The 27,342-nt window shown below is 41.6% G+C and overlaps 1 protein-coding gene across 10 annotated transcripts in view; it reads left to right on the top strand.

Moving 5' to 3' along the window:
* The window catches only part of CASK (calcium/calmodulin dependent serine protein kinase), a 411,477-nt gene that overhangs the window by 351,523 nt on the left and 32,612 nt on the right, over positions 1–27,342 (top strand). For all 10 annotated transcript variants that reach the window (XM_074969135.1, XM_074969125.1, XM_074969132.1 and 7 more), the window contains 4 exons: positions 2,528–2,716; positions 4,102–4,180; positions 9,721–9,806; positions 17,384–17,452. In XM_074969135.1, the coding sequence (XP_074825236.1) occupies positions 2,528–2,716; positions 4,102–4,180; positions 9,721–9,806; positions 17,384–17,452 (423 nt within the window). The remainder of the gene's footprint in view (positions 1–2,527; positions 2,717–4,101; positions 4,181–9,720; positions 9,807–17,383; positions 17,453–27,342) is intronic.

The raw sequence follows: 27,342 nt of genomic DNA, 5'->3' as shown, positions 1-27,342 counted from the left end.
AAAGCAGTCTTTCACTAATTGGGTTCAGGAACCCATAGCAGACTATTCTGTTAAAGATCATCTATGCACAAAGCCAAGTACACACCCAAAAACACACACTCTAGAGAGACAGCCAAAATAAATGCCTACTTGCACATAAGATACGTTTTTGTCTCCTACTCAGGGCTGCTTGTGACACACAGTCAAATGGACAGCTTTCAGGAATTTGTGGGGATAAAAATGAAAAAGAGAATCTGGTCTTGTCAGTTACGAAATTCAGCTAAATTGATACGTCACTTACAAGGCTGCTTAAGAGTGACCACACCCCTCTTTGCACCAGTTTAAATCAATTTAAAAACCAATTTTAGTTAAACTGATTCAACTTCTGGCTGTAGTCAAGATCTCTGTAAATCTAGATAAAATGAACAGTCACATAGGGTATGGAGCACTGACAGAATATCTGGAAGTATGAGCCCATTGTTGGAGTTTAAAAAGTTAATAACAGAAGCAGATGCCATTAAATATTTAATTAAAATAGTGTTTGCACTGGCAGTAGGTTTGAAATGTTAGAAAAGTCTGAGAATTTGGATATTCCTGTTTTGAGTATCTTGAGCGATAAGAGTTACATGCCCCTATCTCTCGAGATACTCTAAACAGGACAGCATCAGCTCTATAGAAAGCCAAATTCCCCAAATTAGTTTTAAAATTAAGGAAGGTGCCTTAAAAGTTTATAAATGCTCTTTTATAGTATATAGTGCATGTTAAAAATGATGTGGTGTTTCAGGAACAAGTGCAGAATTTTGTAGGTAGCCATAAAATCCCAGCCATTGTCTTGGAGTCACTCCTGAGAAACAAGTTTTGCATGGATGCTCTTGAAAATTAATTTTCGATTTCTAAATCCTATTTAAACACGGAATATTCAAATAAACTTTTTTAATCAAAAGCTAAACAGCCACAGGAACTCTTTCATCTGTCAAAATAAATCAGACATGCTAAGCTCAAACTGTTGTGATTCATGGGTCTTTCAACATGCAAGTCATGGGTCTGTACATTTTTAAAGTGGTAGCAATACATTCTTAACTACAGAGTAGTGTGGCCAGTCTGATGCAGAGATCTATAGAGTACCAGACACTGTAAGGAGCAGGTTTGCTTTTTCAGTCCCCATCCCGGCAGCACAAGCCCTCTGGGAAAGTAATCCTTCTCTCCAATCTTCGACAACCTTTGGGATGATATAGGAGCAGCATTAATTGGTTCAGTGGTAAATCCTGTCCAGGCTTTTGGTAGAAGGTTCTTTATAATACAGGTTCTTAAAGAATGGTAAGGTTAAAAAAGCAAATGTGAAATAGAGAAACTCATCAAGGCCATGAGACATCCCCGGGGGAGAAGAGGGATGTCACGCAGTGTATAAACCTGATACTGAATGTTTTTCAAGTACTTGAGAAATGTTTAGATTTTATCTAGATTATAACTCCTGGTAATGTATTACACTTTTCACAGTTAGATATGCTAACTGTCTTTGATGCTGCATCTATAAGTAACTAGAAGGGTAACTGAAATGCTTATCAAGTACATTTTGATAAGTTTAATCAACTACATGTGATACTGTACAATATATCAGGAAATGTAGAGAAAAACTGATGCATTAGTACTTTAAGAGTTTCTGGTCTCAAGCTGTGATGTCTCAAACTAATTGTGGGATTGTGCTGCAACAGTTCTCTATGGGAGATAAATAAAAAAACATGGTGCTTATGAAAGTAGTTATGTTGGCAATTGAGTAAGGCCATGTGTCCTGCCCTCTGAATCAATATAGAACTAGTTCCTCAGCTAGAGGACACTGTGCCAGATATTGGAGAGGTTGTCCTCAGAATATATGTAAAATAGAGATGGAGAAAACCTGGAGTCAAGTTTTTTTTCTTTCTCAGGAGAAAGGGTGCTAAACTCAAGTGTCCTGGCCAAATTCTATCTTCAAATATTATTCTAAATACCATTTCTCTTGCCATTTCAAATGAATATACTGGTCATATTCGCTTTTTATCCTAATGGTCTTGTTGTGTTACTGTTTGTAATCAAGGGTTGCCTATTTCCATCCCAAAATTCACTTTCATTTCAGTGTTGGAAGAAGTGATACCTGAACATGTGTCTGGCTAAGCTTTTCAGACCTGTGTGCTTAAAGTAAGGTGCCCACATGTGGAATTAAAAGCCCAAATAAAAGTAGGTTGATTTCGAAATTTGCTTAACACCTGCACTTCCCACTGATTTTAGTGAGACTTTTGGGTGCTGAGGACTTCTGAAAATCAAGTCATTTACCTTTAGGCAGATGAGTGAAGAGCCTAATTTAAGCACCCAAATTTACACACACATACTGTAGTTTTATAAAATGTATATACCGTGTTTAGGAATCCTTGGAGGTAAAAGACCCTATATAAATGTAAGGCAGTAATATCATGGGCATGCTCTAGCTTCTGGAGGAAATATTAAACCTTCTGTCAAGAATGAGAAAAAGCACCAGAAATTATGGAAATCTGACTACTTCTGTAACCTCCTGTAGGCCTTACTTCAAACTCATGATGTAGTGGCACATGAAGTTTACAGTGACGAAGCTTTGAGAGTTACGCCTCCTCCCACCTCTCCATACTTAAACGGAGATTCTCCAGAGAGCGCCAACGGTGACATGGATATGGAGAATGTAACACGAGTCCGACTGGTACAGTTCCAGAAGAACACAGATGAACCAATGGTATGTAGGCAACAGTACTGTTCTCTTAACTCTGTAAAGAGGACGAGGTGACAAACTGTCTATCTTAGTAGCTTCAAACCACAGCGTTTATACACAACAGTTGTACTGCTTTAACTGTATGAGTATAGTTGAAGTGTGATACAACCAACATAATGTGGACACAGTAATACCAGTGTTAAAGTGCTTATACCAGTATAGCTTATTCCCATATGGAAAGGGGAATACACTGTACTGGTATAGTTACATAAACGTTAGAGGCTGTACTAATGTACGTAGTCTGATAAAAACAAATCACATCTCTAACTGAAATAGTTATACGAGCACAGAAACAGTGTGTAGACCTGGCCTTAAAATTTAAAATAGTACTGGATAGCTTGCACTTTAATAAATTATTTTATTTTAATAAACTAATGGTTCTTATGGATTGTTTGTACAGCAGCTACAGTCTTGAAGAACTATAAAAACATGATAAAAAAAAACCATGTTAGTGGAGTTGCACAGTTTGACACTCCAATTACATAAGTCCAAAAATAGATGCCCTGTTAAGATTTCGTAAGGAGGAATGTATTTTGAATACACTTCTCCAAAACACTGTTATACTGTGTAAAATTTTTAGTGATTATCATAGATAGACTATAAAATATGTAAAAAGAAAAGGAGTACTTGTGGCACCTTAGAGACTAACAAATTTATTTGAGCATAAGCTTTCGTGACCTACAGCTCACTTCATTGGATCCGATGAAGTGAGCTGTAGCTCACGAAAGCTTATGCTCAAATAAATTGGTTAGTCTCTAAGGTGCCACAAGTACTCCTTTTCTTTTTGTGAATACAGACTAACACGGCTGCTACTCTGAAACCTATAAAATATGTAAAATTCTTTTATGCTACAGCCTGCATACTAAATGACTGTGTCTTTATCTTATAAAGAATCATTGTCTTTACTGGTAACAAAAAATGCATCTGTGTTATAACCAAATTTTATCAGTTTTTTAAAATAGGAAATTAGTTCAAATAGTAAATGGAGAGACCTGTAAAAAGAATATTACATCTCCGGAAAACAAATGGTATGCTTTGATTTTTGATGGGGTTTGAAAAATAGCAAAAGGGGAAACTGTGTGTATGTTCAGCATCTGGAATGTTTCCATAATGAGTTTTATGGTGGTTACTTGATCTCATAAGAGCAACAGTGTATAAATTCATAAACTAAAGGTGAAATTCTAGCCTCTTTGAAGTCAATGGCAAAACTCCCATTGATTTCAATAGGGCCAGGATTTCCCTCTAAAACATAGCTTCATCTCAAGCTTGCAGCAGAAGTGACCATTCTTAGTAGTTGAAGCAGGTTGCTGAATATTTTTTCTTAATGATTTAACAATTTCTTTTACTAGGGAATCACTTTAAAAATGAATGAGCTGAACCATTGCATTGTTGCAAGAATTATGCATGGAGGAATGATTCACAGGCAAGGTAATCTTAGGATGTAAATGGTTTTATTCTCAAATTGGATTACTCCCATAATCAAATACATTTTGTGTAACAAGTGAGACCCTGATCCTAAAACATACTGTTCCACACCAGTGGATCCCTGTGTCTGCATCGAGTCCCATTATCTTCACAGTCACCACTCAGGTGCAGGGGACTGCTCACCTGGAACAAGTTTCAGGAAAGGGCCCTGAGTGTTTAATTTTGGCTTTAATAGGTAATGATGCAGGTCATCTCAAATTGCTTCTACAGAATGTCAGTTCTAAAGTATATGTAATTTTGGAAAGTCATATTTTTCTAATTATTTTCTAAAATTCTCAGCGTAAGCAGAATATTTTTTCTTGATATATCAAAAGTCTCTGTTCAGCAGAAATTCCACATTTCTCCATGTATTGTCACAGAACTTCTGAGACTCTTGGCAGTTTGACTGCTGAGGTACGTGAATCTGGAACCAAAATTTTTCTCACCATGCAGCTTGTATCTTTGTGTTTGGCTTTCACTGCTCTGAGCTATTGCCAAACCTTTAGACCTGTGCCTGTTCCTCTGTTCCACTCCCATCCTGTGTGCCCAGATATATGTCAAAAGTAATTAATGGCTGAGTTGAGAGTTACCTATTCAGTAGTGAACTAACTCTGGCAGACTGCAGGTATGAGTTGTGTGTCTAGGGAAGTTTGCAATTTAAAAACTGTCATTTTGTGACACTGCTCAAACTTTTCTTAAAAGTGGCAGATTTGAATTTGTGTGAACTTGTATATTTGCTTAAAGGGACACCATCAGCTTGAATCTAGTCAGCTTTTTTAAAATGAGTAGAAAAGGAGATTTGGCCTATAAGAGTCAGGTTGCTTTTTTGTCATTGACTTCCTTTGGGATCACTTAGATGGTAATCATCCGCCATGTAGTAAATAGGTTATTACTTTGTATAATAGCCAGAGGTGCTTCCAAAATTAGGGGGATAGATCCTTTTTAAGTTGTTATAGAATTTTCCACTATACCCATCAGAGGATGCTGCCTTGCTATTTTTAAATTATTGTACAGCATCTGGAATTTTTGAAACTTCTAGGAGGTATTTAAGCTTTTCTGTTTGTGCTTTATTTAACTTTGGAATGCTTCTGAGTATATTTAGAAGTCTTGAAATGTTGCTACTCTTTTGAGTCTTCTGCATATAAGTTTAGGCAAAATGCAGTAAATGCTTTAGCATTTTCATTACTCATTCATTTTTCTTAAATGTCTATTGATGTTTTAATCTGATATTCCAGGAGTCTGCTGACTTTTTATTAATTTATTCAAAATTTCTTTCAGTTGTCCAGTTTAGCAACTAAAATGAAAGTTGCCAGTAGTTTCACGTGCTACACCAGCCCCTGAATCCCCTGACCAAATTTTGTGGGTTTACCATCACATTTTCTTATTTTTAAAAATTGTTTCTTTTCTTCTATTAATGTGAGGTAGAACAGGGCTTCCTAACTAAACAGGAAAACTGACAATACACAGAGGACTGTCAAATACTCCAAGTAAACAAACTGGAAAAATAGCAAAGTATAATTACCCCCATTTTAAAGATGGGGAAGCAGAGGTTGGAAGCTGAAGTGACTTGCTCAAAATGAGTAAGTGGCAGAGCTGGAGTTAATCTCAAGACTTCCTGACACTCCATTTTCTCAGTGTGAGGCGTTTTAATTAATCATAAATTAATCACTGAAATAATTAATGTGTTGGATTCAGATCCCAAAAATTCAAGGGGAATAAAAAGGTAAAATAGTATCTTTGAAATGCTGTATGAATTTGTATAGACTTGTGTATTCTCTTAAAGGGACAGCACCAGCTGGAAATCTAGTTGGACTTGACATAAAAGATTAAAGGGATACTGTCAGTTTAATAATGGGACTTCTATTTGAACTTACCTACTACTGTTACAAGAAACTTAAGATTACTCGACATGAAAGAGATTAGAAACAATGTTTGCCCACCTCTAAAGGGATTTGCAATGTCTATCTTGCGTTGAACAAAAAAAATAATTATATAAGTGCTTACTAATGGGTTGTTCTAAAATAAAAGGTGTAATTCTTTATAGAAACAATTTAATTGCCAAAATGTCTTTTGTCCTCTCGGGAACAATTTATATTTAGGTATTTGGTTCTGTAGTTCCCATAGAACAGTTTTTAATCAAAAGTAAACGTAATCTCAAAGTGGAGATTTTTCATTATGCGTTACAGCAATAGTGAATTATTAACCAAATATAACAATAACAAAAAATATAACTTCCTTGTTCTGTTTTATGAGCCTGACTAAACGTTGGTAGTAGTTTTTATTTCTAATAGTCTCCTGCAATCAGTGATCGAATATAATGCATGTGATTGTATCGTGTAATGTTCTGTCCCCTGTGTGGCTTATTAGCTTCAGCTGGATATCATTCCATATATTCAGTATTCAGCCAAATGCTATAATTTATATATTCAAACACTCTTAATTTCCCTGCTGTAGCTCTCAATGGCTGCATGCCAGTGTCAGTTTTCTCTTCTTCGTGAGTTGGCAATGTGGCAGGTGAGCTAATTTTTGTGCTCTCACCTTTTTCTTTGTCCTACATAATCAGTGTTTTCCAAGCAGGGTCAACCTGTGCAAAGACTCTTTCGTCCTTGCTCCATGTGAACTGGTGGTAACACCCCAGTTTCAATCTTTAAGAATTGTACACTTTTGGGATAAGTGCACAGATTGTATTTTAAATTCTTCCACAGTGGCTTATTTATGTTTGAGCTTTTGCCCTTGTATCAGTACTTTAACACAGAGTACTTGTGGATTTTACTCACCTGGAGAATATGTTTACACTCCAAATGGTGTTAATGCATTTTTCTTGCGTCTGCTGTAATACAGCTAGACTTCCTGGCAGCTTCAAGCATCCAAAACCCAAATGTCTAGGTTTTCTGCTGTTAAAGTTTTTGTTTTGGCACATTTGTGTCAACAGGTGTATTAATTTTAAATAGGGATTAGGCACCAATATGCTACTGCTGACCCAGGACACAGACTTCCTGAAGAAGACATGACGCTGTAGGTTGCCTATCCATATCTGTAAGAAAATGACTTAATTTGGAGCTCCCACAAATAGTTAAACCATGAATCTGTACACACCTATGCCCTAGAACAACTAACAAAGCATTGTGTGAGCAAAGATTATGCTGTTATAACAGCATGAATATGATTACATGGTGAAAAGAGACTACGGTAGTGTACATGGACTGCCTCCAGCTTTGCCAGCTGCAGAACTCTCCTCCAGCTGTGGAATTTGCTTCCTCAGAGGAAACTGTTCCCTGCACTGCCCACCAGGGTGAGGGGTGTCTCCGACTTTTATACATCGCAAGAGCACATACTGGCTGATGCTGTGCTAATTTGGGTTAGGTGAAGGCAGAGGAAGGAGATTGCCAACCCAGGGGCACCCTGTTGTTTATTATCGTAGATTTATTTATATATTGCCATAGATACAGAAAAATACAAAGTACAGTTGGTAAAATAGAAAATACAAAATACAGAAAAGCCCCTACCCTACCAAAAGAGCTCACAGTCCAAAGTCTGAATAAATACAATACAGATAATAAACAAGGGGCAGGACAGGGTGTGCTGAGCAGATGTACACCATGGTATGGGAGTCATTAGGCTGGGGAGAGGACACCACATGGAGATGCCAGGAACATCACCTCCCAGCAGAAAAATGGGGAGAGGATGTCCCAAAATGATAAAAGCCTCAAACCTCCCTCTGTCTCCAGTGACCCAGTCTGACCCCTTTCTCCCAGCTACTGACCAACCCATCTCTCCACCAAGACAAAAGTTCAAAAGTCTGTAAATCCCCTCTCAGTTGCACATCACCTACACACACCAGCTGCTACCGTCCAATTATGGATTGTCAGTACTAGCTTCTGCAACAGCGTAAAATAAATGGAAAACATTCAAAAGAAGGGATTGTATTTAACTCTATTATCAAAATGACTAGCCTGAGGAGCGTATTCATGATATTTATTTCAATTTTTCATTCAATCATAATTTGTGTTTGGATGTTTCCCAACAATGTTTTTACACTGTTGCAGAAAGTATAGCATGCCCGGGGATATTGTGCATTATTGTGCCATAACAATGAAGGTATCTGCATGCAGAGCTTAGTTCCAGCATGGTACAGAGCTCTAATTATTTTGGAATCAAATGTATTTTTGTAGAAGGTGTGAAGGGCTGAGAAAGTTTGCCAATGCTGAACTTGTATAACTTTTTGTTAGAGGGTTAGGTCATCAATACACCAGCTGTGAGCTGTTTTCATTTGAAATTCAAATACAGAGCTGCTGCATTCGCATACAGTAAACTACTAACTCTGATGAATCCTGATTAATGTTCCACAAGGCAGGACAGAGGAATTGCACTGGAGTCCCTACCCCTTTTTGCTGTCAATAGGAAGCTCCTGTGGAATTGATTAAAACATTTTCTGTGGTATGGAGGACTTTCTCCTGAACAGATTAAAAGTTTGAGAAATCCTGTTCTGTAGCCTTCTGGGAGCTTTAGTGGTCCACAGTGCTGTGTAGCAGTGTCACAGACTGGAGTCCAAAGGGTACTCAAAAAGAAAAGGAGTACTTGTGGCACCTTAGAGACTAACAAATTTATTTGAGCGTAAGCTTTTGTGAGCTACAGCTCACTTCATTGGATGCATCGAATACAGACTAACACGGCTGCTACTCTGAAAAGGGTACTCAGGCATTGTAGTTCATGATAGTGCCTGTTAGGACACCTCTAGTTAAGTCAGGCTCTCTTTCTGTTATAAAGCACATGGTTTTGGAATTCAGTATTTCTGCCATTTCAAATCAAGCTGAAATTTAAAACTCAGATCATTAGCATGAATGTATTTTTTTCTTCAATCAATATGGTCATTTTAGATTTAGCAAACAGCAAAAACACCATTCGTAGTTTAGGTGATTTATTGCCAGCGTCCGTTTCCAGAATGGCTTCATTTTGAAAAATAGATTGCCAGCTGTTGGTTCTTCAAGTAAAACTAATTATGTTTGGTAAAGTATTTGGAAAAGGATACTTGGAAAAAGAATTTAGTTAATTCACAAAACAAAAAGTAATATAGTAAATGTATAGTGAATGGACTACCTATGTAGAATGATGGCCTTGCTACATAACAACCACTAGCAACCACATTATTTTACTGTAAAATCTTTCACAATATGCACATTTTTCTTAGCATCCAAAGCTGCATTGGAATGGACAGCACACTTGCACCATTGATTTCAATGAGACTTTGTGTGGTAAAAACTGTGTACAGTTATGCTCTGTAAAGAAAGAAAAAAATATATTTAATAACAAAAAATCACAGTTTCTAGAGTAGAATTGTTCACTCTGAGTTCCACTGCTTTGTGGGTTTCAGCTAGACACTAAACCCTTATTTTAACATTTTATTTTAATGTCTTTGTACTGCCAATCTCTGTTTGAGTTTTGGTATTGTTTCACACTTATATTATAAATGTACACATTAACTATTTGTTTTGTTAATTCTGCAGGTACGCTCCATGTAGGGGATGAAATCCGAGAAATAAATGGAATCAGTGTAGCAAACCAAACAGTGGAACAACTACAAAAAATGCTTGTAAGTCCCTAAGAGTTTGTTGACATTGGTTGTTTAATATTTTTTAAATAAACAACAAAATTGATCCTTTTTTCTTTTAACAAAGCCTCCCTAAATCACAGTGTTCTCCTTTGTCCTTCCTTTCTTGGTAGCTTACCTGATCCCCCAAGACAACCCCTTTCCCCATCCTAACTTCCCCCCAAAAAATCATCTAACCAATTATGCAGTTCTCTAGCAAACCACAGACTTCTCCAGGGTTTCTTCCACTGTGCTCTTTGTGCATGGAACCCCCTCCCTGAACTAATCCACTATCATCTTCTCCTTCAAATCCTCTTTTGTGATACCTTCAAGTAATCACCAAGTGTTTGAATAAATAGGCCATGGGGCAAGTGGCTGATGAAAGGCACTTGGCATAGATCCATACGTACTTATTGGAGACAATCCAGTATAACACAAAGAAAAGGGCATATTTTAAAATTGTGTCTATTAGATTGTCTCCATCTCTCTCAATATCTACCATATATATGTTACCTGTCAGCTAAGATTATAAATTCTTCAGGAGCAGGAATCATGTCTACCTCTGTACAGTGCCAAGCGCAATGACAATCTTCCTTTTTGTGATTTTTATGATCATTTCAAAACCCTGTTGTAAGAAGCATACTGTAAAGCATAAGATTTCATTACCTTTATTGTTATCTTTGCCTTCATAGCTACATATGTAATTAATTATCCAAACTTTTTAAAATCCCACCACAGAATTTGACTCCCAACACCTTTTTCAATAGTGAACTTCACAGGCTTGACGCTAATTAGTATAAAATATTTTAATTTGTCCTGCCCATTGATTTAATCAAGTGACCCTTTGGTCTCATTACTGGGCAAGGTAAAGAAAAGGGATTGACATTAGCCCCCCTTCCCCCCCATCCCCTGCACAGCAAGCAGGAGGCTCCCGGGAGCAGCTCCAAGGCAGAGGGCAGGAGCAGCACAGGGCAGTGGGGGGAGGGACAGCTGAACTGCCAGCAACTGATAGCCTGCTGGGCGGCTGCCACACAGGGAACTTAGGGGAGTGGAGAGCTGATGGGGGGCTGCCGGCCCACCCTGGTTCCAAGCCCCCACCAGCTAGCTGCAACGGGCTGCTCTTCCTGCAAGCAGTGAACAAAGCAGGCAGCTGCCAAGCAACGTTATAAGGGAGCATTGAACAACTTTAAACAAGCATGTTCCCTAATTGGTCAGCAACCTAACAATGAAACAACATTAACTGGGATGACTTTAAGTGAGGCCTTACTGTACTTCACCATAGGATGCGCGCACCCATGTGCCCTCTTGACAGACATTTGAATTAGAAGTGTCCATGAATCCATACCTGCATGTTACAGAGCCTTGTGCTTTAGAGCCAAGGCATATAGAAAGGAGTGGACCTGCTGCTAATACAGTTCCTTCTCAACTGGCTGCGACTTGAAACGGAGCAACTGCATGACCGCTGCTTCCTAGCAGATATTACCAGTTCTTTTATTTGTTTGCTTTCTTCTTTTCTTTATTTTCTCTAATATTTAGTTTAAATTTTGTTTATTTTTTTCCCTTCTGTCCACAAATTTATTACATTTTAGAGAGGTTCCAGACACCACCCCCTTCCCAGTTCAGAACCAGTTCCTTGGCTTTTCCACCAACCTTACTCTGGAAGTATGACAAAAGCCCCAGGATTCATAGCCTTCCAGACCTTCAGTAGGTACTTTCCCCAGAGCACTGGGCTTTCTAGCTGTATTCAGTGTCTCAGAGACTCTCATATCCCATTGAAGTGCAAAGTTTGCACAGCATTTAAAAGGGAGATGAGATTGAAGCTTCTCCTTATGGAACGCTCTTGAAGACCTGCAGGGTCAGAGTCCCCCCGCCCCTTCCCCCATTACTTCAGCGGTGACCGAGGTTGCTTCAGAGACAAAGGACTCGAAGAAAAGAAAGTTTCCTTCTCCTAACAGAACCTCCAGGAAAAGAGGTAGATTACCTCTTGGAACTGAACCTGAAGAGACGCCATGTTCCAGGATGAGTACCTCCAAGGATCCTACAGGCACCAGCATCTGGGCTTTGGTACCATCAAAATCAGATAACTCAGAAAGATAAGCCTGCTAGTAAGCACCATAGAGAGCCAATTATTCCAGCACCATCTAGGCATCAAGACTGCTAGAAGCCTAAAGACTTCGGGAAACTTAAGGCACCAGCATCATCTTCAGATAGTATGCACCCAGAGCATAGAGATGTCACCTCAACAACCACTTCAGCACCATCCTCATAGGTGCCTCATTTTGTATCTCCGGCGAGGGCCCCAGTACCACCCCTGGTCCATCTACACATTTCTACAGCCCTCTGGCACCTTCAGGGTTCTTGTCACAAAAGGACTTACCTACATCAGAGGAACTGGAGTCCCCCCTCCTGCAGGTACCAAGAGAAGTTCCCCACTAATACCAGTACTACCATGCCAGCGAGGCTCCTCTCCTCTGCTCTCAGCAGGTCACCCGATACCTGTCCATGAGCACCTGTGGTAATGCCTCACCCTCTGGTGTCATCTCCAGCACCAGTACCCAGAGCCGCTCCTTTGCATTCTGGGATAACACCTCCAACTCTGAAATCTCAGTACAGGGCTGCTCAGCTTACTATTTGACACCTCGGGCAGTGTACCTGGACAAGGACACACCAGAGACTAGATAATACCCCAGACCCTCCAAACACGTATAACCCTTCCGTACCCACAACCCCAGTGTGCCTGCTGGAATCCCTGGACTGCCTATGTGGACCAATTCTATAAGGTTCCTGCCCACAAGAGAGAGACTGGAAGTTCCACAGGCCTCAACAACCACCAGCACTGCAGCTACAGTCACCGATACTGCGTGGTTCTCTGGTATGGAAGGAGGATCAGGAGGAGGATCTACAGCCACCTCCAGAGGAGGAGATATCTTCTTCTCATAAATTCTCCTCTGCCCCGGAGAAGGCAGTGGTGCCAATAACCTCCCTTGTATGTGGATAATATTAGGTCATTTCAGGACCTAATGAGGAGATGAACAGGATCTCTTCAGATCTCGACAGAGGAGGTGCAAGAGTCCCAGCACTCTGGTGGTTATTCTTCACACCACCCCACAGAACACAATAGCACTGCCTGTTAACGAGGCACTCTTATCTCCAGCCCATAATTTGTGGCACATACCTACCACTTTCGCACCTACATGTAAGTGGATGGACCAAAAAAAATAGTATACCAGCCAAGGGGCTGGAAATATCTTCTCCCGCCCTAACTCCCTGGTGGTGGATGCAGTTAATGAGAGAAAATGCCAGAGTAGATCAAGATCCACCTCTTCTGACAGAGGCCTCTTTGGTAGGAAGAGTTATTCCTCTGCTGCTCTTCAGTTCCAAGAAGCAAATTATCAAGCCATAATGGCAAATATGACTTTACTAGCCTATGCCAAATTCACTAATTTTATTAACAATTTGCGAGAGGACAAGAGGGAGCAATTCTGGGCCCTCACTTCTGAAGGACAACCGATAGCCAAGACCTCTTTACAAGCTGCCTTTGCTGCTGATGATACAGTTTAACCATCTTTAGCTGTTATGTGATGAGGATTCTGGCTCCAATCATCCAGTCTGTCCAGGAAGGTACAGAATAGGGTGGAAGACCTCCCTTTCAAAGGGCTGAAGCTGTTCAGCAACAATACTAACGCCTCATTGTATTCTCCCAAGGATGCAAGAGCAACCCGGAGGTGTCTTGGGATCTATGTACCTGGAACAAAGAGATGTTTCAGCAAATCAGACTGAACAAGGATCACAGCTATTCCAACATCAACAGTACCAGGCCTGTTCCAGACCTACTGAATCTCCTAGAAGGAGGCCTGGGCCTCACAAGAAAGGGCAACGATCTCCCTACCTGGACCTCCCTCCAAATGACCATTATGGCAACCTGGTCAAGGGACACGAACCATGCCCTTCCCTGAAGCCACTGTGCAAGCCTATCACAGTTTCTACCTAATTGAGAACTTATCACCACAGACAAATTGATTTTAGAGGTAATGGCTATGGGATACTCTACCCCTTCCTCCTCTCTCTTCAGCGACTCCTCTCATGAGGATATCTTAAAACAGGAGGCCCAGTCCCTCCTCAGTATGAGAACAATAGAGCCACTCCCCCCAGAATTTGTGGGAGGAGGATCCTAGTCCAAATATTTTCTGGTTCCCAAAAGAAATGGCATTGGAGGCCAATCCTTGACCTCAGGAACTGAACACCCATATTCATGCACAACACTTCTGGATGGTGACTATGGTTATCATAATCCTTCTTTGAGTCAACAGGTTTAGTTTACTGCCCTCAACCTTCAAGACACATATTTTCACATTGTAATGCACCCTTTCCACAGACGTTTTCTGCACTTCATCATTGGCTCAGAACATTATCAATACCATGTCCTTCCCTTTCACTTTCCACAGCCCGCACAGATTTTTACAAAGGTCCTCTCAGTAGGTACAGCTCACCTACATCAAGACAATATTTCAGCCTTTCCCTGTTTAGACGATTGGTTTCTCTAGGGATGCTCCACTCTGGATGTCCAACTGGCAACCAACAAGGCTCTAACCTTGCTTCAGTCCCTGGGTCTTTGTATCAACCTAGAAAAATCCACACTGGCTCTTGTCCAGAGGATAGAATTAATTGGAGATTCCCTGGACTCTCAGACTGGTAGGGTCTATCTACCTATCTCCATTATATCCCATCTGGTCACTACCCTACAGCTAAGTCCCCAGCCGACTTCAGCTCCTAGCTCATATGTTGGCCCTGTCATTCACTACACTACATGCAGGACTACATCTCCAATGCCTTTGGGCCTGGCTCAAAACCTCATACACACCGAACAAACACAGTCTTACCAAATGCGTTTCCGTACCCCCCCACGGGTGGTGGGCTCCCACAGATGGTGAAAAGCTCTCCGATGAAGGTCTGTGTGGGAATCCCATTCTCATTCCTGCTACCAGCATGAATCATCACAATGGATATCTCCCTTCTAGGCTGGGGAGCTAACTTACAAGGTTCCACAAACAAGGCATATGGTGTCCACAAGCAATGTTGCTTTAGAGTGAAGGACAGTTTATGCCTGCGAGGTCTTTCTCCATACATTTAGGATCATCATGTCAGAGTAATGGTAGATAACAGAGCTGCAATGTCCTGTATAAATTGACAAGATCCCAGTCTTTATGCACAGAATCCCTAAAATTGTGGAACTGGTGCATTGCCTGTCACATAGAGATCTCTGTGATTTTCCTACTAGGCCTCAAGAACATGGTACCAAAGGCTCTAAGTAGAAATTTCCATTAGGACCACAAGTGGAAGCTCAACAGTGTGATCTTTCAGAACATCTGGAAAGTATGGGGCCTTCCCTTAGCAGATCTCTTTGCAACCCTGACCAATACAAAATGTCAACTCTTTTTCTCCAGGGGGAGACTCAACTGCGACTCTTTGGTAGATGCTGTAGGGACCGGGACAGGAGTGGTCAAGCCTAATGGTCAGAGCTGGGGTTAGACGCCAGGAACCAAAGCCAGAATCAGAATCATGCCAAGGTCAGGACTTAAGTCAGGGTCAGGAGTCACACCAAAGGTTGAGCCAGAATCAGTGTTAGGAGTCATCCCAAGGGTCAGGACTGGAATCACAATCAGACAGCCATGCCAAGGATCAAGCTGGAGTCAGGAACCAGGGAACAGTGCCAGGGTCAAGAGTCAGCAGTATCAAAGATCAAACCAAGATCAAAGAACAATGCCAGGGTCAAGCAAGAGTCAAAGTTCAGAACAACAGCAGGTCAGGAGTTCACTCAGTTGCTCAGACAACTTCCTCTAAATTATTCTGGCTTCAATAATGCATCTGGGCCAGATGTCTCCTCCAATGAGTAGCTTCCTAAGCAGAGCCTATGGTGGGCCAGAGTTCTGCTAAACCCCTCCCATGCTGGTTTTGCAGAGCTGTCAGGAGACTGTCATGGTCTATGAACTGCTTGGGGACCCATGAGCCCATGTTCAAGAACCACAATCCTTCACAAGTGCCCTACTAGTCCCAGGGCCTCGCTGTCTCCTCTGTTCTTACCTCCAGTGCTGTTAATTCTCAAGACATTGATCAAACTACAACAGCAGCAGGCAAGAATCATCTTGATGGTGTCTTTTTGGTCCAGACAAGGGAGGTATTCAGATCTACATCACCTTTCTATAGAGAGACCCTGATGCCTCCCTCTCAGATCAGACCACCTGAGGCAGAACTCTGGCACCATGAGACACCACCAGCCTTCTGTCCCTGAACCTTATGGCCTGGCTGCTCTGTGTTTCTTGGTTTTAGAGTCAGACTGTTCAGCAGAGATACAGTCTGTACTCCTGAATAGTAGAAAACCCTCCACTCATAAAACTTACTTGCAGAAGTGGAAACATTTCCTTTTCTGGTGTTCCTATCACTCTATATCTGTTTCTGAAGCTCTTCCTGCAAGGATCCTTGATTATTTGTTTGAATTAAAAAAACAAGAACTATCTATGAGTTTTGTCAAGGTGACACCTAGCAGCTATTATGGCCTTTAATTCACCTATCTAGGGCCTCTCAGCTACATTCCTCAAGGGTTTAGCTAATCTGTTCCCATGTATCTGGAACCCCACACCTCCATGGGACCTTAACTTTGTCCTCAGTGTCTTAAGGAACTCTGCACTCGAAGCTCTGGGCAGATGTTTGTTCCTTTAAGACCCTCTTCCTGGTACCCATCACCTTGGCTAGAAACGTGGAAGAAGTTGGAGCGCTTTCGGCTGACCCACCTTACGCTATCTTCTGCGGTGACAGTGTCACGGCCACGCCCTCATCCTCTGTTTAACCCTAAAGTTTTGTCAGACTTCCATATCAATCAGGATATTCATCTGCCAGTATTCTTCCCCAAACCACACTCCTGGAGAGAAGAGGCAAGCCTTCTCACCTTAGACATTCGGAGGGCACTAGCCTTCCGTCTGGACCCTTCATGGTTCCCCTAGACTGGAGCTGCTGTGGCCATGTAATGAGCAGATGCAGACCTTTGGACACTGGTAATTCAAATCTCTGGACAAGAGCTTACAGGCATACATTACACCTACAATGGAGCACCCATAGAGACAAAACATCTTGAACAACTCAAGTTATTGAAAGGTAAGTAACCTCTCCTGTATATAACATATAAATTGAATGGGAAGAAAAATTAATTTCTTCTACAACAAAGGCACAATGTAAATCACAAAAAAATATATGAGGGGAATGGAAATGAAAAAAAGCTTACTGATGTGTACTCAATTCTCATTTAAAAATACAGCTGTAATCTCTAGACTTCTGAAGACCTGTCATGCTAATTCACTAATGGCGTATGTTTGGTTTTATGTTAATAAGAGACCATCTGAATGCGTTTGGTTCTAAGTGAAACCACATGTTGTAAAAGCTTTCCAGTTTATTTCTGAATGTTTATTTTTGGAAGAACTGCTGCTGCTCTCAGAAAGGTTGTGCTGTTTCCTTACAGATATGAGAGTGGTTTCTTGTGTTTTATCTGCAATGTCTTGTTTTTTAAAGAGAGCATTTTCTTTCTCCAGAGGGAAATGCGGGGGAGCATCACGTTCAAGATTGTTCCAAGTTATCGCACTCAGTCGTCATCCTGTGAGGTAATGAGTTTAATGAACCATTCCCATCCTTTCTCAGTCCTGTAACTAACTGCCTGCTGATGGCTGAATGTTATTGCTTTCTGAGAAATTTTCTGCCTGTGCTGTTAGATCACGCACACCAATTTTACAACAAAGATAACGGAACAGGAGTAGGTCCCACCCACCTACTCAGCCCTGCCTTCATATTCATCTCATCAGCACCTTAACTAGCCCTTTACAGCCTATGATGTTAAAAGAAAAAGGAAAAGCTCTCAAGTGTCTCTTCGGTTAACATGGAAGTATGGAGTCCCCTGTTTTAAAATTCATGATTTAAAATACTTTCTCCAGGAAGTCTATTTGAGTTCCTAAGTTAAGGAGCTTGAATAAATATTTCTGCTCTGTTTAACGTGAGAAATGTATGGATTGATTAATTTGGACTGTTAAGGGTTAATTGAAGATCCTGTTTCTGTATAAATCTGTTCAGGAAAATTTGTGATAATTAAATGTCTGTAACAGTAACGTGGCTAAATATTATGTTTCTATGCAGAATTGGTAATGTATCATTATTCAAGAAAAACAGGTTTGGAATTCAGTACTCTTTGAATTAGGAAAGTGGTGCTATGGTTTTGCAAGTTTATATAACTCTTCCTTGCACACACAGCTATTTTCCATGTGAAACTGAAAGGAATTAAAACAGTGAAAATGGCTATTAGGGAAGGATATTCTTCCTATTTGGGCTTACAGACTGGCATAAGCACTGTGTAAGCAATGCTATTCTTTCCATGGTGCATGCTTGGTTCTTCAACAGGAGGCAGACTCGGTATTACACCAGGGTGCAATAGAGAGCATTCCACCTCAGTACCAAGGGAGCGGGTTCTATTCCCCATACTTCCTAATCCCCAGAAAGGGCAGGGAGGGTGGAGACTCATCCTGGACCTTCAACAGCTCAACATCTTTATCAGGAAATGGAAATTCAGGACGATTTCACTGGCATCTGTAATCTCCTCCCTGCAGGAGGGAGTGTGGTTCACGGCCCTCAACATGAAGGACTCGTATTTCCATGTAGATATTCATGCACCATAAAGGCAGTTTTTGTGGTTGGACAGGAGCACTTCCAGTTCCGCGTCCTCCCCTTTAGGCTTGTGATGGCACCCAGGGTGTTTACAAAAGTATTCACAGCAGTAGCAGCCCAGATAGATGCCAGGGGTTTATGGTGCTCCCATACCTGGTCGACTGGTTCCTGGTTGGACAGTCTCACCAAGAAGTTATCTCAGCAATACAATCTCTTCAGCACCTCCTTGCAGCCTTGGGGGGGGGGGTGTAAACGAAGACTGTTTTGTCACCCACAAAGACAATACATTTGATAGGGGCACAGCTGGATTCCATCTCAACACAAGCTTTCGTCCCTGAAGACAGCTTTTACACAATGAGCACCTGTTCTCTCGCGTTATCCACAAGCTTCAAACTACAGTGCATTAGTGCCGCTTGCTGTTAGACCGTATGGCTGCAGGTATCTATATGACATACTTCACCAGACTCCACTTGCAGTGCCTTCAAGTCTGGCTCCTCATGACCACAGAATCATTGTTCCCTCTGCAGTTCTCAGCTCCCTTGCTTGGTGGTCCAATCCAAACAAAGTCAGGGTGGGGACTCCCTTCAGCCCTCCCACAAGAGCCACCATCTTGACGGATGCCTTCCTCACAGGATGGAGTGCTCATTTAGACTACTATACAGCCCAGGGTACATGGACCCCACAGGAGGCCTGGCTCCATATAAACCTTCTGGAGCTCAGAGAAATCTGCCTAGTCTGCAAGGGCTTCCTCCACCTCATATGCTCACTTCATGTACAGATACTATCGGATAATATCACCACAGTGGTCTACATACCAAACAGGGAGGAGCGAGATCTTGTCCTCTCTTCCTGGAGACATTTGGGCAGTGGAACTGATGTATCAGGAATCAGATTGCCATACGGGCCGCATACCTCCCAGGCGTTCAGAATTCCCTGGCAGGCAGACTGAGCTGGAGCTTCTGTACAGACCGCAAAGGGGAAGTGCATGACACAGTTCTAACCAACATCTTCGCAAAGTGGGTACTCCCCGATAGAAGCTCTTCACGTCACAGTCAGAGAGAGAGCTTCCCATGTATTGCTCCAGGGGAGCCATATGCAGAGAGTCCCAGGGTGATGCACTCCTCCTGCCCTGGACAGACTGTCTCAACTATATCGTTGCCCCTATTCCCCTCATACCTCAGGTTACACGGAACGTCCTCTGCAACGGAGTCACCATCATCTTCCTAGCACTACTGGCTCAGACAGTTCTGGTTCTCAGACTTCCTAACAATGTCCGTGTGCCCACCCATCAGGATCCACCCATTTCTGGATCTCCTAACCTGAGACACTAAACTGGGAGGAGAGGTAGATACGCTGGAGGGTAGGGATAGGATACAGAGGGCCCTATACAAATTAGAAGATTGGGCCAAAAGAAATCTGATGAGGTTCGACACGGACAAGTGCAGAGTCCTGCACTTAGGACGGAAGAATCCCATGCACCACTACAGACTAGGGACCGAATGGCTTGGCAGCAGTTCTGCAGAAAAGGAACTAGGGGTTACAGTGGACGAGAAGCTGGATATGAATCAACAGTGTTCCCTTGTTGCCAAGAAGGCTAACGGCATTTTGGGCTGTATAAGTAGGGGCATTGCCAGCAGATTGTGGGATATGATCATTCCCCTCTATTTGCCATTGGTGAGGCCTCATCTGGAGTACTGTGTCCAGTTTTGGGCCCCACACTACAAGAAGGATGTGGAAAAATTGGAAAGAGTCCAGTGGAGGACAACAAAAATGATTATGGAACTGGAACACATGACTTATGAGGAGAGGCTGAGGGAACTGGGATTGTTTAGTCTGCGGAAGAGAAGAATGAGGGGGGATTTGATAGCTGCTTTCAACTACCTGAAAGGGGGTTCCAAAGAAGATGGATCTAGACTGTTCTCAGTGGTAGCAGTGATAGAACAACGAGTAACGGTCTCAAGTTGCAGTGCGGGAGGTTTAGGTTGGATATTAGGAAAAACTTTTTCACTAGGAGGGTGGTGAAACACTGGAATGCGTTACCTAGGGAGGTGGTGGAATCTCCTTCCTTAGAAGTTTTTAAGGTCAGGCTTGACAAAGCCCTGTCTGGGATGATTTAGTTGGGGATTGGTCCTGCTTTGAGTAGGGGGTTGGACTAGATGACCTCCTAAGGTCCCTTCCAACCCTCATATTCTTTGATTCTATGAGACGGTGGGACATTCAAGCACCCCATTGTGGACTCACTCCACCTCACAGCCTGGTATTTGGATGGGCATCGGAGATAGAATGCTACTGCTCTGCCCGTCCCAGAAATCCTTAATCAAAGTGGGAAAGACTACTAGAGCCTGCTACAAGGCTAAATGCTGCCACTTTTTGGCCTGGGCACAATGCCACCAACATTCCCTTGACACAGTGGGCATTCCAGTTATCCTTGACTACCTCCTTGCCTTAAAGAAGTCAAGTCTAGCCCTTAGCTGGCTGCAGGTACTCTTAGCAGCATTTAGCACATTCCTTCCTCCAGTGGAGGGACATTCTGTCCTCATGCATCTGGCCACGATGCAATTTATCAGGGCCTTCCCACCAATCATCAAACCTGTGCCTCAATGGGATCTTAATCTTGTCCTGTCAATGCTCACAGGCCCGCCCTTCAAACCTACCGTGACATGTGCCATGACCCACCTCTCCATGAAAATGACGTTCTTAATAGCCATCACTTCAGCCAGAAGGGTCAGTGAGCTAGCAGCCATGATGGCAGCCCCGCCTTACACAGTATTCCACCAAGAGGAGGTCTCCCTTTGGTTATCTCTGAATTCTATATCAATCAAGCAATCTATTTGCCTGTATTTTTTCTGAAGCCTTACGCTTCTCCTGAAGGCAAGAGGCTGCACTCCCTCACCCTCAGACGTGCCCTGGCGTTCTAGCTTCAAAGAACCAAAGCCATTAGGAAATCTCCAAGGCTTTTTGTCACCATAGCAGAAAGGTCATGTGAACAAGCCGTATCCTCACAGAGAATCTCTGTGTTGGTCTCCAAATGCATATTAGAATGATACAAAATAGCAAAGCTCCTCTCCCCTCCCCCCCCCATGGGGGTGTTATACCCCACTCCATGCGAGCAGATGTCCCGATGCAGGACATTTGCAAAACAGCAACTTGGTGCTCTGTCCACATGTTTATGGCACACTACACCCTGATTCAAGTGGCAGCTGTGGATGCAACAATGGGAACAGCAGTATTGCAAGCATTGCTGCTGTCAACTTCCTCACACCCTCCTCCAGGCTGAATACTGCTTGTGAGTCACCCACATGAAGAAGAACTGGAGATTCCTTACTGTAGGTGGAGGTTCTTCGAGATATGTGGTCCCCTATCTGTTTTCCACTACCCACCCTCCTTCACCTCTTCTTCAGACCCTACTACATTACGGTAAGAGGGGGATCTGGAGAGGGGTCAACCTGCACTGCCCCTTATACCTTTGGACAGAAGCATGCAAGAAGATACTGCACGTGTGCATGTCAACGGATACTGCTTGAAAGAATTTCTGAAATCTGGCACATGGCAACCATGTGTACCCACATGTGGAAAACAGATAGGGACCACATATCTCGAAGAACCTCCAATTACAGCAAGTAACCTCCATTTATGTTCATCGCTTTACATATAATGTTATTACATACATTTCACCATATCATCATTGACCAGCAAGCTATTCATTTTCAAATAATACCTCACAAAGCCTATTCTGTTTCAAGATTATTACAGTGGTGTATAGGGTGTGAATACAGGGGTCCGTTCGGTCACAATCTGGTCTTAAAATAGTAACATAATCTACAGAAAAACTATTCTAGTAATTTTTATGGTGGTTTCTAAGATTTATTGTTCCTCCTCCTCCAAGGCATGGACAATTAAAGTCATCATAGTACTGTAGTCTAGCTTTACATCTAGAGGAATACAGAATTGGTGCCACTAAAATTTTTTAAAACTCTAAACCGTTGATCATATGAGTCAGATTTTTCTCTACACATGAATTACCCTCAAATAAACAGAATTAACTGTTCTCAAAATCAAATATAGTATGCTAGTATTACTTTAGATATAAAGGCATATTATTTTTCTACATTTGAAAAGTACCACTTTTGAGTACCTGAGACTTGCAGCTGTCCAGTTATATCTGTCCTAATATGTGGCTCCTAAGTAATGTTTAATGGAGTGCTTGTTACCTGAACATTAAGCCATCAGTAATTGTAGAGCTATCATATCCCTTCATGCCTGCTGTAAATTAAGTTTGACCCTCTTATTGTGTAGAGTCTCCATAGTTAATCACTTCTGAATCAGTGGTTGCTCATAATGAGATTTAATCCAGGCTGTTTTTATATTTGATTGAGATTTTCAAAGGCAGGTAGGGGATTTAGCTACACAACTTATGTTAGTTTCAGTGGGTCCGCTTTGAAAATCTCAACCTGAGATTTATTCCAAGCTTGTTCAGATCTCTGGCTGTCACACAGTGCATATGCTTCGCCATCTTGTAGCAGATTTCTTCTTGCATTTCTCATGGCATGAGGGACATAGGCTCCTGAATCTTGCTCATGCATGATAAGGTAAAGTGAAGTAGGTTTGGAATCTGGGTTTTATTTCACTTGGGCAGAATTCAGATTTTTCTTCACCCAGGGTTCATTAATTTTTGGAAGAACTAGTTGAGATGCTCTAGAAGGACCAAAACAGGACTAAAAGACAAGCCAAATCCCTGATGCCTACAAGAGGAGTTACCAATTAAGGCTAAACTATGTAGTGAGACATTAATATCCCAGAAGGATATTTTGGGACATTTCCATGCTTTCACTATGGTAATAGACACTGTAGAAAAATCAAAGACAGAGAAATTGTATTTAGTATTACTGGATTAGCTAGAAAGGCAGCTCTGACTAACATGCCAAATTCCCTACTTCTAATTACTCCAGGGAAAATAGAAGCCAATGCAGAGACATTGGTTTCAAGAGTAACAGTAGGCTGGCAGTCTGCCATCTCACTGGGCATGTATTTGAGCATTAGAGACATAATTTCTAAAAATGGAATTTTTATTTCCTGGCTTAGATTTTGCTGACAATACACTGTTCCTAAAATCACTGTTGTGTAAACTATTGATTATTCATCTATTGAGGGCACCTGTCATCCAGTTATCAAGGTAGTACACAGTCTGAGTCCTACTGATACTCACATAGTACAATATCCAGAAACGTCTTTTTTCCTCCTTTGGCTAGCCAAGAAATTGCACCCTTCCTCTTAGACACAGACTCTAGCCACAGTGATCACTGCAACACACTCTACCAATGGTTGATCGTGAATACCATGCAGAAGTTTCAGCTGATACAGTTTATAGTGTCCCATCCAAAATAAGACATGAAGAGAGCGTATCATACTGGCATTCCATGTTCTGTCTTGGCTCCCTGTCTAATTCTTTATCTACTTCAAGTTCCTGGTCCAAATTGTTAAGCCTCTCAATGGGATGTTTCGCTTGCACATTCACAAGGAAGGACAGTGACTGACAGCTGATTGAAACATTTTTGGTAGAAATGCTTGTGTTGCGGAACTTTTAACACAGAAGACCAGAATGAGTTTGATTCACCCTTTTCAGAACACAATGCAAGACTCACTTTATTACATAAATCTTCCCTTGGTAAAGACATCTCTTGTTTTCTCCTGAAAAATCAACCAACAAAAATGAATTTTAGAAGTGCAACAACCTAGACAAGGATTGAGAAAAGAATTATTAGTCAGACTTCTTGTACTTGCCACCTAGACTAGACTACTATTCTGAACTATACATTTGTAGCGATATACCAGTCAAATACTCTTACTTTCCATTTATACAAGAACCTGAGGAATGATTTTCAGTTTAGGATGCAAGAGAATGCTGACAGAAGTACATATTTGCAAGTAACTCTTCTCTGAAAAGAGCAACTTCTAAGTCTTTGAAACTGTCTATGTGAGACACAGGCAATCATTAAAAAATTGAATTGAATGGTAATCTCTAGTGGACTCGGAAACACTTAATAGAAAGCATTTCTTCCCCCTGGAATGTGTCATTTTTGGTGCCATTTGTAATGTATGCAACTCTAGGCCTTCCCAGAGTCCTTCCTGTAAAATTACAGAAAAATCTTTTTAGATGTATCCATGAAAACAGGACACCTTGCACCAGATTGGAATTGAAATATGTTCGTAGATTCTGACACTCATTTCAACATACATTGTGGGGTTTAGTCTTATCAGATGTGAAAATGGAACCATAACCTGGCTGCTGTTGCTGGGGTCTGGTTTGACAGGGGATTAATCAAATAGCACTAATAGTGAGTGCCGAAGGGTCACTTCGCTTCAAGTTACTAACCTACACCTTACCTCCACCAACACTTGGAAGTGGTGGGGATTGTCTCAGCTAATGATGAAGATATGGTGGTAGAGCTGAAGAGTCCGTCAAAATCCAGGAGCAATGTGCCCTTTTGTTTGTTCTTGCTTGGCTTAGGGGTGACATAGAAGTGTCATTTCACTTCTTTCTCTCCTTAACGTAGTGTTTGTTTAGGTGGCCTAAGCAGGACAAGTTTGGGAAGTCCTGGGGTTCAGGTAGTACTGCCTTAATCTCGGCTGTTGAAAGCATCCAGTCCAAACTTGCATTAATTCTGGCCTTCTTGGAACACCTGGTCCATCCTGGGTTTGCCTCCTCTCCCCCAAGAGGATTGACATTCTTGGACACTTTATATAAGATATAATTCTCCCCTTGAGCTGTTCTCCAGATAGAATCTGAATTTTTCTAGTTCTAAGCAGTCCTGGTATTCTAAGAAGAGGTCCATTGTATCTGCTATTTTCCAATAGGCTGTATGCAATGCACAATTGTGCTCTCCTAGCTTGAAGTCTTTTCTTTTAGAAGAAACTTCCTAGACATTAAAAATTGGATGAATGCCTCTTGTAGTTGGGCAAATCAAGATAGCCCTAAGTTCATAGTTTCCACCATTCCCTTTAGCTTTTTCTTAGACTCATAGACTTTCAGTCCAGAAGGGACTATATGATCATCTAGCCTGACCTCCTGCACGTTGCAGGCTACAGAACCTCCTCCCCCCTCTCCTGTAATAGACCCTTAATTACTGAGTCCTCAAATCATGATTTAAGTTAGAGACTTTACCATTTACACCAGTTTAAATCTGCAAGTGACCCATGCCCCAGGCAGCAGAGGAAGGCAAAAAACCCCAAGGGTCTCTGCCAATCTGATTGTGGGGAAATTTCTTCCTGACCCCAAATATGGCGGCCAGATAAATCCCGAGCCTTTCTGCAACACCCAACAGTCAAACACTAGGGAAGGAATTCTCTATAGTATCTCAGAGCCCTCTCCATCTAGCATCCCATCACCAGTCATTGGAGATATTTGCTGCTAGCAGTCGCAGGTCAGCGACATGCCCTTGTAGGCTGTCTCATCATGCCATCCCCTCCATAAACTTATCAGCTGAAGCCAGTTAGGTTTTTTTTGCCTTCACTGCTCCCCTAGGGAGGCTGTTCCAGAACTTCACTCCTCTGAAGGTTAGAAACCTTCATCTAATTTCAAGCCTAAACTTATTGATGGCCAGTTTTATAGCCGTTTGTTGTTGTTGTCCACATTGGCGTGTAACCTATATAACTCCTCTCCCTCCCTGGTATTTATCCCTCTGATGTATTTATAGAGAGCAATCATATTTTCCCTCAGCCTTCTTTTGGTTAGGCTAAACAAGCCAACCGCTTTGAGTCTGCTGTCATAAGGTAGGTTTTCCATTCCTCTGATCATCCTAGTAGCCCTTCTCGGCATCTGTTCCAGTTTGAATTCATCTTTCTTAAACATGGGATACCAGAATTGCACACAGTATTCCAGATGAGGTCTCACCAGTGCCTTGTATAACGGTACTAACACTTCCCCATCTCTACTGGAAATACCTCACCTGATGCATCCATCCTAGGATTGCATTAGCCTTTTTTCACAGTAGCTCGTAATCATCATGTGATCAACCAGTACACCCAGGTCTTTCTCATCTTCTGTCACTTCCAACTGATAAGTCCTCAGTTTATAGCAAAAATTCTTTTTGTTAGTCCCTAAGTGTGTGACTTTGCACTATTAAGTTTCATTCCAGTTTTCAAGATCATCCAGATCTTGTATGATATTCCGGTTCTCCTCCGTATTGGCAATTCCTCCTAACTTTGTGGCATCTGCAAATTTTATTAGCACACTCCCACTTTTTGTGCTAAAGTCAGTAATAACAATGTTAAATAACTTTTGTCCCAAGACAGATTCCTGAGGAACTCCACTAGTACCCTCCCTCCAGCCTGACAGTTCTGTTTTCAGTATGACCCATTGCAGGCTCCCCATAAACCAGTTCCTTATCTAACTTTAAATTCTCATATTAATCCCCACATTCTCCCATTTAACAAATAATTTCTAATGTAGAACTGAATCAAATGCCTTACTGAAATCCCGGTAGATTAGATCTATTGTATTTCCTTTGTTAACAAATCAGTTTCCTTCTCAAAGAAGGAGATCAGGTTGATCTGGCACAATCTACCTTTTATAAAACCATGTTGGATTTTATCCCAATTACCTGTTTATTTCTATGTCCTTAACTAATTTCTCTTTCAAAATTTGTTCCAAGACCTTGCATATAATTGAGTTCAAACTAATAGGTCTGTAGTTTTCCAGATCACATTTTTTCCCTTTTTTATATTACCATACTATATTACCAATTCTCCACTCATAGTGTATGACCTCTGAGTGATTCTTGGTTCCCAATGTTGGGAAGCGGGGCACTTTTCAAAGGGGTACCAAACTTACTCAAAGCAT

This window comes from Natator depressus, chromosome 1, assembly GCF_965152275.1.
Source record: "Natator depressus isolate rNatDep1 chromosome 1, rNatDep2.hap1, whole genome shotgun sequence".
NCBI classification, from domain to species: Eukaryota; Metazoa; Chordata; order Testudines; family Cheloniidae; genus Natator; species Natator depressus.
The sequence above is the reverse complement of the archived record's forward strand: the minus strand, read 5'-3'. Positions and strand labels throughout refer to the sequence as shown.